The following is a 15,599-nucleotide window of genomic DNA, read 5'->3' as shown; positions in this document are numbered from 1 at the left end:
GCTGTAAATTTTAGATATAATCATACTCTAAGTCAGATAATCTAAACAGCAGCAGAAGACAGACATAAGAATATCCATTTTTAGTGGTAATGAAGGATGGTTCAAAGGAGAAGTCATAGAGACCAAATTTTCATTACTATAAATAAAGATATTTTTACCTATTTGAGAGGCTAGAATTGAGGTGGAGATCAGCAGCTGACTACCTCTGCTCTCCTTGGGGAAAAAGCAGGCTAACCACATACCCTTTAAAAGGCTGTTCAAAAAACAGACCCAGTGGTGATTCTTAGCACTTCTTTTAACAGTAACAAAGGGAAAAAGTGAACTAATAGATATCTCAAAGTACAAGTGCCAATGTCTAAAAAGAGTTGCCTTACAAATAAACTTCATTTAAAGAAGTGTCTCTGCTCTTTCATCTTAGTGACATAACAAATATCATACTAGATCAGACCTTGTAAAATTCTACTTCTCTATTTTCTCAAAGGCTACTACAATAAATTCAAGATAGGAAAATATCAGTTTGCAAAGTCTTGTGCCTCTCACTTAATCTAAGGGCCTAGGCTCTTTCTTGCTTTGAAGGCTCCCTGCTATGAAACATTATTCTGCTTAGTACCTCCCAGCAACTGCTTAATGATATTGCACCGAGAATCTGAAATACATTGCTAGTGTATGTACACTAGTGGACTTCTTTTGGTTTCTGTCCTATATCTCTGGTCCCTGAGGACCAGAGCTTCTTAAGTATTGCTTATTTGATTAATGAATTCAAACCAACTAGCAAAACAAGAATATAATAGGCACAAGGAAAAAGTCAGTTCTTTGAACTATTACAAGTCCTATGATCTCAGAAGCAAAGTTTATGTGTACTTGTGTATATGTGTGTATATACATAGATACACACATATGTACATACACACGTGTGTACTACTCTCCAGAAGGGGCTATATGACTCAAGTTTAAAACTCTTCTTTAGAGAGAAAAGGCCAAGATGAAATCTTATAGTAGTTAGGAGATCAGTCCCTCAGCTTTAGCTCAGTCATCTGACTACATGGGCTTATTGAAAGTTTGGTTTTGCCTGATCTATTCAGATACCCTGTCCTTCATTTAAAAAAAATGATTCATACCGATACTGAAATACCCCCACCATTTAAAAGAATATATAGAGAGACATAGCATATATAAATGTGATCTATTATTGTTATTCTATAATTTTATAATTTTATCTACTTTTAGTTCTTTCTTTTTGGCATTTTGGTTTTGGGGAATTTTTTTTTGGTTTCTTCTAAAGAAGTTCCTTAAGCCACTTCATCATCTAAACAGTTCTCTGTACCTTCCCAGATTCATTATATCTTTCTTGAAATGTGGGGACCAGAATTTCAGATAGCTTTAGAAATACAAGCACACAATTCTTTTGCCTGTGATAGCTACACACACACACACACACACACACACACGTATATGTATATGTATATGTACATGTATATGTACATGTATATATGTATTTTTTGAGTGTATCCGTATCTATATTTGCAACCTTCCTTCAGTTCCCAATTGGTCTTCCCAAGATAAAACCTCAAATTCTTAGTGTTTGTTCCCTGCTGCAAATCAAAAGATGGTCCAAATAGAAAATAACTACCTAAAGAAGATGTTCATCCTTGAATCTAGGCCACTTTCCCTATTGTTTGCAGACTAAAGCAAAACATTCAAACTCTGGGGGAAAAGTTCTATAATACATCACTACCCCACCTCATTGAAAGTCTATACCTTACTCAAAATTGATTTTATTTTTCTTACCTTCTCAATGGCGGGGGGGGGAGGGGTGAAGAAAATTCAGAACTGAAAATAAACTTTAAAAATTTTAAAAGAAAGGGTGGCTAGGTGGTGCAGTGAATAGAGGACTGGCCCCGGAGTCAGGAGGACCTGAGTTCAAATATGGCCTCAGACTTAATGTAAAAACTAGCTGTGTGACCTTGGGCAAGTCACTTAACCCCAACTGCCCTCAAAAAAAAGGCAAAAAAATTTTTTTAAAAGAAAACCTATGTTTATGGATTTATGTTATTAAGAATTTATGTTTTCTATATGTGTGTCCTATTTAACCTCTATTTTTGTTTAAATAAGTGAACAAGTCAAGTCTATTCACAGAAGTAATGGAGTATATTATTCTAAAATAGTAGCAAACTTTTAAATCATTTAAACTAGGCTTCTGAAAGAATTATATGATTTTTGGTGGTGGTATTAGTGACAGGGATAAATGTTTTATATTCTTAAAAGTGTTTTAAGGTGAAAATGAAACCATTTAAAATTCCTTAGGAAATACCAACTAATGATAGGGTAAATAGTTCAGAAAATTAGGTAATGTACAGTAATGTGTAGTTCACATTGCAAGAGTCCCTTGAACCCAATTCATTTCTATTGCTCAAATATTTCTAAGGTGAAGTAACAAAGGTACAGATGTTAAAACTGCTCACCTTTCTTTTCAGTGGGCCAAGGCGTGATGTTTTGGCATCTTGTGCTTTGTAGGTCATCCATAGACCACTAGCTACATGCTGGACAAAGCATATGGAATCTCCATACTTTATTTCTGCAATTCCCATGCCTTCAATATCCCGCTTATGACTGGAATCCAATTTCTCCTTAATTTCCTATTAACACCACCCCGCAAAAAGCATACAGTTATTTTTCATTATATAGAAAATCAACATTAAATCTCATTATTAGATAATTTATGAATCTGAAAATGGATTAGACTGTGACTAGCTAGAAATAAATCCCAAAGCAAAAAATTTCAGAAACAATTATTTTACCATTTAACTCCTCAGTCCTCGAAAGTCCTTGTTGCTACCTGAGCAATACAGTTATCTCCCAAATTAAGAAGAAAAAAGTGTGTGTGTATTTTTTTTTTTTAGCTGATTTCAACTTAGAGGTTTAGAGGTCAAAATGTGTTGTCCCAGAAAAACAATGTCAGATGGTTAGACTCATTGATCAATCAACTCATTGATACATTCATTCAAACAATTATTAAGCTTGTGGCAGAGTAGTACAATTGAAAGAGAACTGGCCTTGGAGTGAAAGGACCCGGATTCAGAACCCAACTCTTCTACTTACTAAATGTGTGACCTGTGGCAAGATATTTAGCATTAATGGATCTCAGGTTCCACACCTGTAACAGGAGGGAGTTAGATGACCTCTAATATCCATTCCAGTTATCCTCACAGCTTAAAACAATGCTTGGTACTTAGTAAACTCTTTTTTTTTGTTTGGTTTTTTGCTTTTTGGAGGGGCAATTGGGGTTCAGTGACTTTCCCAAAGTCACAAGGCTAGTTAAGTATTAAGTGTCTGAGGTCAGATTTGAACTCAGGTTCTCCTGACTCCAGGGCCGGTGCTCTCTTCACTGCACCGCCTAGCTGCCCTCATAGTAAACTCTTAATAAATGTTTTTCATTCATTCATATGCAATACATTTTATCGTGGATTTACAATCTAGCAGATAGAGGTTTGGCAGTATAAAGATAAATAAAACATAAACTGGCACATGATCAATGCTACTAGGTAAATGGGAAGGAGGAAGTAAGCATTTATATAGCACCTACTCTATGTCAGGCACTATGCCAAGTGCTTCACAAATATTGTCTCATTTGATTCTCATAATAATCTTGTGAGGTAGTTGCTATTATTAACTTCATTTTACAGATCAGGAAACAATCTGTAATAAGGCAAACAGGTCAAATGACTTGCCTAAGTCACATAGTAAGTATCTGAGATGAGATTAGAACTCAGGTCTTCTTAACTCCAAGCCCAGCACTCTATTTGCATCTCTTCTAAATAAGAAATGCCATGTAAGTAAAGATTCAATTCACTGCTAGGCAGAAGAGGGAAATCAGCTACAAACTCTAATAACCAAAGTAAACATTGTTTCCATAGGAAAATGCATTCCAAGTTTAAACTTGGGATTCTAAGAATATGTTTCCCCTTGTTACCAGGAACTCTTCATCATAGAGAAAGCCTACATTTAGTGGGTAGAAGAAGAGGAGCTAGTACAGTACAGGAAGAAGGAATAGTTAAAGAAGTAAAAGAAGAACCTAGATCGTGAAACGTCAAGAAATTGAGAGGAATCTAAAGACCTTTAGGAAGGAAAAAATGTTCAACTCTGTCAACTGCTACAGAGAGATAAAACAAAATAAAAACCGTCCAAGTCTTTCCCTGATTCCGACTAGTGTGGGTTGAAGAACTACTGTTGGATACTGATGGGGACGGGAAGTGGGGGGGGGGGAGGGAAAGGGGAAGGAAAAGGGAAAGACCCCAAGTCAAGATAAACCCATAGAGAAATTTTTTTCCATCTGGGTTTACTCCTTGTCACCTTTTTTTTCCCCTTTAGAGGTCCCAGCCAGCTTGGCCTGCCAGGTACTCATCTCTCCTGCTTCGGACCAGTTCTAATGCAAAAGAAAAGCCATCCCTGAAATAAACACTTTTAAAAATTTTCTAAGAGTTTTTACTATTATCAACAATGGGAAACAGAGAAGGATGTTTTTCTCCCATTTAGTCAGTTAAGAAGCACTTATTATTGGGGCAGCCAGGTAGCACAGCAAGTAAGAGCACCTGCCCCAGTGTTGGGATGACCTGGGGATCGAATCCGGCCTCATACACTTAGCACCCACCCAGAAACACCTGGCCGTGTAACCTTGAGCAAGTTACTTAACCCCACTTGCTAAAAAAACAAAACAAAACAAAAAAAACCAAAACATTTATTATGTTCTTACTACACGCCTGTAATGGTTATGGGATTTGAACATCTTCCATGCCCCTTGAACTTGCTGATGTAGCAGGAAGGGGTGGGGCAGGAGGAAGCCAGAGCAGAGAGCTGGAGCCAGTGCCGTGACTGGAAGCCCGGCGGCAATAGCTGTAGTGGTGGCACGAACTCCTTTTTTTTTTTTTTTGAGCTAGCCAGAATTTCTGCTAAGGACTCCTGCTGAGAACTGCCAGGGATGGGAACTGCAGGGGGCCAGAGCTGCTGGGAGCAAGATTCATGGATGCTGAGCAGTTGCCATGAATGAGGAGAGGAGGCCCTTTGCCTGAGGTAGCCTGTTCTGTTTTGAAGGCTTGAGAATGTGGGTGTTTACTATATTAAATACATGTGCCAACTCTATAGCTACTGTGATGGCTTTGACTTTCTGGTTTTGGGACTCATTTGTCTGGCATTTAAATAAACGTTCTAGCTTTTTCCCCATGTGGAGATCCTGTTATATTTTGTGATTAATAACCATATCAGCATATTTATAGTTACTGTAGGCATTGTGAATACTTCATTGTTGATACAATGCCAGGCCCTGTCCCTACATGCATTTTTTATTCTAGTCAAATTGAACTACTCTATCCCCTAAACATACCCTGGCTCTGCTATTGATGACCCATCTTTTACCATCTTTCTTAGATTTAAAATATTCTCTCTCTTCATTAGTCTGTTCAATTTCTACCCATTATTTAAAGCCAAACTTAAATTCTATCCCTTCTAGTAATCTTTCCTAGACTATATAATCCCCCTACACTCACACACACACACACACACACACCCCTTGTCCTACATGATAAATACCTTCCCACTTGTCAACACTTTGACAACTGGAATACACCTGTGTATTACTGAGTATTGCAGTGGTCTGTGTGTATTATCCTAAGTTTCAGCAGGATAAAGACTAAATCTTTGTATATCTTGTAAGTACTTAGCACAGTGATCTGAATCAAATAGGCATTTAGTTTTTTTAATGTTAAACAAAGCCTCCCTTTCCATTTTTTACTTATACCCCAAGAGGTAGGAGAGGTGATAACTGTACATTTTGTATTCACAAAGAAGTAAGATTCATCTATATTTCAGGGAGATGCCCAGGATTAGGCATTTCCTCATACGAATTATAGCAAGGCATCTCAGGTTAGAAACAGGAACCAACATGGCAGAAACAAAGACAAAACAGGATATGCTGGGGCTTGTGGAGCAGAAGCAATTGATGGATGGAAATGAGAAACACAAAATCTATATTATCTTTACACTGATAATTCCTAAATCTACAAAGTCATTCTAACTCTTTTTCCACACTTTCAGTCTTGAAGTACAAACTGCCTGCTGTATATCCCCACTCAGATTAAGTTCCCTTACTTGTCAGTTTCACTGTATGTGGCCCTTTACATTTTTGTTTCGTACATGTTTTATACCTTTTAGTAAATATATTCCCTACTATGTCAATTATAGTTTCATTGTAAACATTTCTTTGTATTATGCTTCTATTCAATAAGTATTAAATAGTTTATTCATTTAAAAACTTAAGTAGACAAGAAAACAAGAGAGGTTTCCTAGATACAGAGTATTGGGGAAGGTAACCAATAAGTGATCAGTAATTTTACTTTCCAAAGTAGCATTATTTTGTTTCTCCATTTCAGCATCATTGTTTATGTTACAGATTTTGGAGCTATTGTTTCAATCATCAAAATAATACAAACTATTTTATATTCATATTTTGTTGAGTTATTTTGGATAGTATTTTGGATGTTTCAGAACTAAATTTTTTCAAAAGAAACACACTTTCAAAATTAAAACTAAAGTATATAGAAAAATCAATATATCAACCAGCACATATTTATTAAGTAGTTATATGCCAGATACCTTGTTCAGGATCGAGGAAACAAAGTCAAAAGTGAAACAATCCCTGACATCAAGAAGTTTATATCCTAATGGAAAGAGCATACATATATACACGCACACACATTATGTGTGTACATGCATGCATACATACACACATGTATAGATACACAAACACACATACATACCTATGCAAGGGCACATGTATGCATGTGTGCATGAACACACACACCAAATACAAGTTAACCCTAAGAGGGAGGATATTATCAAAGGGGGGATCAGGAAAGGCGTCATATAGAAAGGTGTCGATTAAAGGTAATTGAACTGAGACTTGAAGAAAACAAGGGGTTCCAAGTTGTGGCGGTGAGGTAGGAGTGCCCCCTAGGTGTCAGGTAAAAGGTGTGAATACCAAAGAAAGAACATCTGGAAGAGCAAATAAGCTGATATGCCTTTGTCTTAGAGTGTGCAGAGGAAAGCAATGTGTATATAAATTGACTGTAAAAGAAGGGCCCAGTCTGGAAGGAGATTTAAATGCCCCCAAAGAAATGTTTATATAATCAGTCCTGAAGTGTCACTGGAGCTTACTGAATAGGGCGTGACATGCACTTTAGGAAAATGACTTTGGTAATGGTGTAAAGAGATGGATTGGGAAAAAAAAGAGATGTATTGGAATAGGTAAGGGTAAGAGAAGGGAAGAAAAAGTGAGAGTACACACACACACACACACACACACATATATATATATACATACATATATATATATATTGTAGTAGTCTAGGCAAGGGTTTATAAAGGATAGAGGAGGTGTAGTGGCTTTATTAGTGGAGAGAAGAGTATGGAATTAGAAATGAGAGGATTTGGCAATAGAGTGAGAGTAGAGTTAAGGATAACAGCAAATTTGCAAATCTAGATGACTTAGAAACATGGCAGTGCACTGATAGTAACACTTCAGAAGAGGGATAGGTTTGGGGAAAAGACTGTTTTGGACCTATTAAGTTTGAGATGCCTATGGAACATTCAGTTTGAAATATTTAATAGGTAGTTAGTGATACAGGATCCGAAAGTCATGTTTATAGAGATGGTAACTAAGCCTATGGAAAAGTGACGGTCATGAAATTAGAGAGTGTAGAGAGAAAACAGAAGATAGTCTTCAGTAGAGCTTTGGGGGACAGCTACTGGATGTGATATGGATAAATAAGCAACAAAAACAATGAGTGAGCATACAGGTAGGAGAAATAGTAAAGAGGTCAAAAAGGGTGAGGTTTGAGAAAAGGATATCTGGCAATTAAGGGATAATTGGTAACTTAGGGGAGTTTCAGTTGAGTGATAGGGATGGAAACCAAATTACAGAGAGTTAAGAAGAAACTGAGAATAAAAAAATTATTAAACCAAATCTCTTCCCTGGCTGATTATAGACAGACTTTTCAATTGTAAGGTACTATAAGAATCTTATAAAATATAGCTTAAAAAAGGAAAGATATTTTTAAAATGAACCATTCCCAGTTGATGGAAAGTAAAAGAGAAAACACCGATTTTGGAGTCACATGACCGGGGTTCAAATCTTGATTACCATTTACATCTATGCGACTTTGGACAAGTAACTTACTTTGGGCTTTATTTTCTTCATTTGAGCAAGATCATTATCTGGATATTGAAAGATAATTATTTGGTGTGTTCTATATACTGTGCACTACAAAGGTACTTTGTAAACCTTAAATTAGGACACAAATATGAGTTATCTACCTCAGTAATGTCCACCTTCTGTTGTAAACTATGATATCTATAGTGAAGATAGACCCTGTTTTAAATTTAGTTTGTAACAACTCACATAAAGAATTTTAAGTTCAGAGGTAGGAAATAAAAAGTAAGTCAAATAACCCTTCTACATTTTTATTCTATTTAAGTTCGTATGTACATCATTATGGGCAATGTAAATGGTAATGCCACTATGTTTATTTTGTATATTTTTGAAGGGACAAATTTTATATAAAATAATCAGTAAAACAGAAGAATAGACAGTACTGCAACATTGTACAAATTCAAATTTTTTTCAAGTTTACTTACTCTCTGCAATTCTTTACAGTGGTCTGTTTGCTTAAGGTAAATGTGAGCAAAGCAAGGCAAGATGACCCCAAGGCACTTGACTTGAGGCAGCCCCCTATGTGGACTTTGATTATATGAAGGAATTCTCTCTCCAGCCAGAAAATCATGTGATAAAGGTGAGACTTTTGAATAACTGCCTAGCCAGGAACTGGAAACACATATATAAGATTCCTTCAGGGACAGGTTGACCCTTTGTTCTTCTCTGGTAGTGAGCAAAGTCTGGCTGCTGTTGTCAAGAGAAGTAGCAGTGGTGGAAAGTGCTTTTTGCCACTTTTATCAAGTGCTAATCTCTCTGATAAAGCCAATATGTGGCTTGTACTTTCTTTCCCTCAATGGAGTTTCTCAGTAAATATCTCTTTGTTAAAAACTAATTGATATTAATTGATTAACTGATACCAAGGCTCTAATTGAGGATATTAATTATAATGGAGATATGATCTGTAACTGATGATTAATATTGGGGAGATCACATAAGGATGGGGACTTGGGCTGATGGTATTAGAGAACCATTCCAATGCCTCATTGATACCCCCAGAACCCTGAGGGAGAGATATAGCTTTACTGTGAGAAAAGTCATATCACCTAAAACTGACAGCTTCCTGATGGCTTTGAGTGAGAAAAGATCCAAGGTCCATCTCCCACACAGAGAAAGACCACGATAGATGGTCTTTTTTGCTCTCTACCAGAGAAAGAAAAGGGACCAAGCTACTCCATGGGAATCTTTCATATGTACTTTCAGTTCTAGCTCAGCAGTCAATCAAAAGTCTCTCTTCATCAAGTAGTTAGCAGTCCAGGGAGTACCTGTGTATGCTCAAAAGACAACACAAGGCATCATCTTCATCCCTAGTAGCATTTATTAACTCAATCAAACAAATGTTTATTGACAAATGTATACTAGAAACTATTCTGGAAACCATGAACACAAGGATGAGAAATGACATAGTTGCCCTCCAAGGGCATTCTACCATCTGGGGAAGGAGGGATATATAATGTACAGCTATATACATAAAAAAAGAAATACAAGAAAACATTGCTTGGCACATAGAAGGTACTTAATAAATGCTTCTTGTTTGGATGGGTCAAAGGAGAGATCCAGGTGGTGAGAGTATTTGAGAACCCTTTGGGAATGAGGACAATCAGGGGAGGCTATGCAGGGAATACCCAAGCCAAGGAGAAAGAAAAGGGTTTTAGGAGAGGCAGCTAAGGGGGAAGGGCATTCCTTCTGGAGGGAAAGGAGGTGGGAGGGAGCAAGTGGTAAGTAGCTAAACGTCCAGTTTGACTAGAATGTAGAAGATGGGAAGAAGAGTGAGGGAAAACCAAGGTTAAAGAGAAATTGCAGTCAGAGGGCCTTCAATGTCAGGCATCCTATATAAGAACAATAGAGAAACTCTAAATATGTTTAAGCAGGAAAGTGGTGAGATAAATGATTATTAATAACCAATGATTTAAGGAGATTCAAATTTTCCCCTTTCTATTATCCTCATTTCAAGACCTGTCTCTGAAGGTTGAGCTACCCTTCTCTATCCAGATGGGGGAGACACCCACTCAGATGGGGCAGCTATTGTGTTCCACTCAGGTCTGAGTGGGGATAAATTCTTTGAATAGATTGTCCAAGACTGGAGATAATTTAGAAATAAATGACATAATCAAGGTTCAGGCCCAGCCCCTCATTGTAATATTCATTATCTCATTAATTGTTAGCCAATCAGAGTTGACTGCCACCCTGGGAAAAATGCTTCTTCCAAAATGGCATATGAATGATCAGCCCACTGCCATGACTGGGCTAAGAGAGAGAGAGCACCAGATAATCATCCTTTTATTAAAATGTGGGCATTATTAATAATATGATTAAATTGCCCAGAAAGTATGACTCTCAAACATTTTTAAACACCATAGTGACATGATCAGACCTATCCATTAGGAAGGTTATTTTAGCAACTGTGTGAAGGACTGATTGGAGAGGGGAGAAACTAGAAGCATGGAGCCCAATTAGAAGGCTATTATTATCTAGATAAGAGATGATGAGGGCCTGAACTAAGATGGCTGTCCTGGAGTGGAGACGTGATCATGGATAGCAGCTGGTGGATGTGGGAGGGAGGTGAAGGAGGGGAAAGAACCAAGAATGACTGTAAAGTTTTTATTCAGATTTGGATTATCTTCATTTATATGATCATAGCATGTAATGTCAAGCAAAGTAGGATTTTTTGCTGTTTTTTTGGACTGAGTTTTAGCTAATCAAGTGCCATTGAATCTTGCCTCTGAATGAATCAAGACTCTTTGATTGGGACAGCTAGATGGCTCAGTAAATACAGCAATGGCCCTGGAGTCAGGAGGACCTGAGTTCAAATCTGGCATCATACATTTAACACTTACTAAGCTGTGTGACCTTGAGCAAGTCACTTAACCCCAACTGCCCTACATTCTCCCCTCCAAAAAAAGAAAAAGGAGTCTTTGATTGAAACAGTATATATTGTATTGCTTGGAGGGAGAGTAGAAAACAGAGAGAGGAACAGAGCTGAGAGAGAGAGGCAAGCATGAACATTTTATGGGAACTTGATTGTGGGGAGGCCTAACAAAAAGAATGTTCATGATATTGGTGCTCTGTCTGTTGGTCTGTGTTAATTTCTCAGACAGAAGCCTGTTTGTTGGTCTTTATGAGTGAATTGAGCAGAGATCAGCCCATGGAAAGGGGCTTTAGCTGAAGCCCCTTTTAAGAGCTGTTAATTTGAAATGAGACAATGGTTCTGGTAATATGTATAAATAATGTGCATAAATATTGTTGTAGCCCTGAACCCAGAAGTTGCAGGCAGGAGCCCCTGTAGCCTGCTGTTGGGCAGGAACTTAGAGTTGAGCAGTCCCCACGATCCGAGATATGGAGCAGGAGCAGAAAGCTGCCTGCATGTGCATCCAGGTGAGAGTTGGAAGCCTCAGTCCACAGAGGAAGAGCCATGGGGTTCAAGATGAGAGACGACTTTACTTGGACACTCTGTATTGACTGAGATTGTGACTTACTGTAACCTAGGGGTGGATGGTGTTGGTATTTTCTGCTACCCCTTAAGGATGACATGTTGTGCTAGGGAGAACCCTGGCCTGGGACCCCAGCTTGTCTAAACAAGTATTTTGCGGATATATGATATGCACCATATGACATACCAAGTGTTTTATATATATGTGTGTGTGTAAGTATTATATGATATGTTTTGCTTAAGGAGTTGCTATGAATGTTCTGCTTCATTGAATAATGTTTAGTTCTGAATAGAGACTTCATTACACTATGCAATTAGACCCTTAAAACTATTCACAGCAACAGTCCTCAGGTACACTGCCATGACTGGTGATACATAGTAATGAACAGAAAGAATCTTAGAGGACATCAAATCCAACCCCCTCATTTTTTATACATGGCCTTACTCAGGGGTATTCAGCTAGCAAGTGTTTGAGGTTCTTAGCATAGTGCCTGGAACATAGATATTTAATAAATATCTACTGATTGATTTACTGAGGCAAGGCTAAAACCCAGATCTTCCTCAATTAACAAATTAAGTAAATAAATAAATGATTTTTTTTAAAGAAAAGAAAATAATCTTGACTGCCAAGGTGGGCAAGCATCAAATAGGCAAACTTTTGTATATGGGGTTTCTAAACAAGGAACCTGGTTAGTTGAGAACTTGCAAAAGGTTAGCTGGGAACTTGCAAATGATCTCTAGTGATTGGCTTTTAGGACAAATTTTAAATTTAAGATATGAGTTTTGGTAAATTTTTGATTAATGAAACTTTGATTAATGAATCTTATGTAAAAGCTTCTGGAGCTACAATAAATTGCGTTCTGAGCTCAATAACCCACCATCTGGGGGAGATGCCATTAGCTACTCAGAGAGAATGTGACTATTACAGGTAAAAGATTCTCAGGGAAAAAGATGATCCTGGCCTCAGCCTGGGATGGGAGCCTTCTGGCTCAGTTTCCTCATTGTGTTTCTTTCAAAAGGAATGTTTCTCACTTGACTATTTCAGAGTCTGGCTATAAGGTGGATGAGATTCTTTTTATGGCAGGTCTTTGTAATCAAAGCAGGTAGTCAGTGAAAAATGTGAACATAATGCAAGTATGTGAAATCTTGTTGTTTTCAATCTGAATGGGTAGTACTAGTCATATGAAAGAATAAAATCCCTGAAACAGAACATACTTTTTGAATGTTATGGGAATAATTAGGTAAAGGAAAAGAAATGTCCCATAGACTAAGGCTGGGATACATTTCAAGTTCAAAATGACATAAGAATGATTGGGTATTGGTATAACTGATTGAGGAAAATAATTTCTGTAACATTTTTTAACTTTATTCAAAGTTTGTTACTATTGTGAAGTTATGGTACCCAAAGACCTAGGTTTTATAGGGAAATTTGATTTATGTCGTTATTTAATCAGGAACCAGAACAAATGTAGAAATATATGCAAGCTACTTAAGCCTCACTTTAAAGATGTTCCTTAACCAATGTGAGATTATAGTCATCACTGGAGCTAATTATTGGAGTTTGCTATTTAAGATTTTATGGGACTGTTAATTGACTTTTTCTGAGTTTGACTCTAGGTATAATTATCAAGAAATGCTGTCTGAGCCACTGATCCATGATGCCAGCAACCCTGTGAGGTGCAGGTACGAACGGCAGAGGGTAATGATCTCATGGGAAGGTTGGGAGAGCTACTATTATGCCTGAGCTGAGGTATTCAATTCTCCTGACTCAATTTCTGCATTATGACACCTGGTAGACTTTAAGCCTAGCTTAATGTACAACTTCTGCCTGGAATTGACATGAAGTTAGGGAAATGCTGATCCCTTGCTTTAGGGATCTTAATGGCAAATTTCTATAATCAAAAGTTTTATAAGCATAATATCAAATTTATTAAATAATAGATTGGTCCTAGAACATCTAAAGTTACTATAAGATTGAGCTATTAGGCTTAGAATTTTAGCCCAAAGAACAACTAACTATTTAGCCTTAATATCTGTTACTAATATATGTATTCCTGTATAGGTTAGAGTCCTTTAATTCTTTGTAATAGTATGGAGACAATTAGGTCAAAGGCTTGTGAAATCAGGACACTGTTCTGTTACTTAGTTAATATCATATTTGTCTCAGTTTTGTTAGAATTAGTTAATGTTAAAACACAATGATTTGTGGCCTATTTTGTAACTGCTTTAAAAACGTTGTTTTTTGCCTTGATATGCACTGTATTAAAATTGTTTACTCAATGTATTTATGTAGGTACTGGAGCCTGTTATTAATTCCCTAGTGGAATCTCATCCTCCTGATGGGCGAATGAATAATGGACAAGCGGCCAAAGTTCCCATTTTGATTTTATAAGAATAGCAGTTTTGTAGGAGAATGGACATAAAGAGGGCAGATTTCTATGGGAAGATGCTTGAGATGCTGTGCTGAAGATGGCTGGAACAAGTACCAGAAGGCTTCATTGAATGATGTTCCTCCACCAGACAGTGGTGTTCATGGGGTCTAGGTCAATTTGTGAAACCAACTTGTAAAACCAGTCTGTGCAGTTGTAACAGCACTTTGTATTGTAAAATTGTTATCTGTAAAATTCCTTTCCCAACCTCCGTCTCTGCTCCTTCCCCCTATCCTCACTAGGCCTAGGCAACACCTTGTGACTCCTTTGTTCTTAATCCCTCAAGTCTCCTCTGGCCTGGCCCAAATCTTATCTAAACTATCTATGCACTGAGGTCCCTTCCTTCCTGTCAGCCCTGACAATGGCAGCCCTACCCTTTAAAGGTAAAAGCACGTACCCCTCTCACTCACAGGTACCCTAAGGACTCTTGACCTCTGTAAAGGCGTAAAATAAACTTTCTCAACTCTAACTCCAAGAAAGGCTGAGCTGAATTCTTTCCAGATGCCATTGCTGGTTTCCTGGTCTTGGATAAGATCAGAATTCCTGCTGAACCTATTGGGATTCCGTCCCTCATCAGTGTGACAAGACTTCTGAATCTTAAATGGACAATTATTCATTGTCGTTTTCCTTTGGGTCTCTGTATCTGTGATTATTTGGACGGGGGGTGGGGGGGTGGGGGGGTGAGCCCTGACCTTTTGATTTGTCAATGTTAGAATCAAATAGATCTCTCCCCTGTCCTACTTAAAGGGAAGATGGATAAGGGGAAGAATTCATATGAGAAAGAGAGTGGAGTATTAAAGATGTGGAAAGAAAATCTGAATAAAAGAAAAGAGGAGGAATTTGTGGGAAACAAAGGAATTCTGTTTCCACAGGATTAAAGCTCTACTTAGCTTTAAGTGATAGTAGAATTTAAGTCAGAGGTGACTGGTTCTAATCAGAGAGCAGAACCAAGAACTGTTTGAGGTGGACATGAAGTGGGAGATTCAGGAGGCTACATCTAGCCAGTGGAGAGCAAGGGGCTGAAATTCATTTGGGAACAGCACAAAAAGCATTTCATTTGTCTGAGCAAATGTGCCCTCCATTAGGGAGGGACCCATTCACTAAGAATGTAGAATAACTGGCTAAAATAAAACGAGAAGTTTCTTGGCTTCACAATGATTATTGTTCTTTGTTTGGAGTGAGCATGTTTCTCACAACCATCTAAGTGGACTTGGCTAAGGTTTAAAAACAAAACCAACATTATGTGAATTATGAGAATAGAACTATAATTTCCTAGCATGGCTTAGACATGAGGAAATCTTCCTTACTAATGGAAAGGGGGAGAGGGAGAGGAATTGGGAGAGAGGGGAAAGGGGGGAGGGAGAGGAATTGGGAGAGAGGGGAAAGGAGAGAGAGAGAGGGGGAGGGAGAGAGGGAGAGAGACAGAGAGAGACAGAGAGAGAGAGAGAGAGAGAGAGAGAGAGAGAGAGAGAGAGAGAGA

At 37.8% G+C, this 15,599-nt stretch overlaps 1 protein-coding gene across 1 annotated transcript in view; it reads right to left on the bottom strand.

Annotated features, from left to right (window-relative positions):
- The window catches only part of RYR3 (ryanodine receptor 3), a 777,114-nt gene that overhangs the window by 441,100 nt on the left and 320,415 nt on the right, over positions 1–15,599 (bottom strand). The window contains exon 11 of the mRNA XM_069097663.1: positions 2,463–2,636. Coding sequence (XP_068953764.1) covers positions 2,463–2,636 — 174 coding nt within the window. The remainder of the gene's footprint in view (positions 1–2,462; positions 2,637–15,599) is intronic.

The sequence above is a fragment of the Petaurus breviceps genome, unplaced genomic scaffold (genome assembly GCF_028583685.1).
Source record: "Petaurus breviceps papuanus isolate PSGF00001 unplaced genomic scaffold, PetGlider_PUasm1.0 37, whole genome shotgun sequence".
Taxonomy (NCBI): domain Eukaryota; kingdom Metazoa; phylum Chordata; class Mammalia; order Diprotodontia; family Petauridae; genus Petaurus; species Petaurus breviceps.
This window is presented reverse-complemented; position numbering and strand designations above follow the sequence as displayed.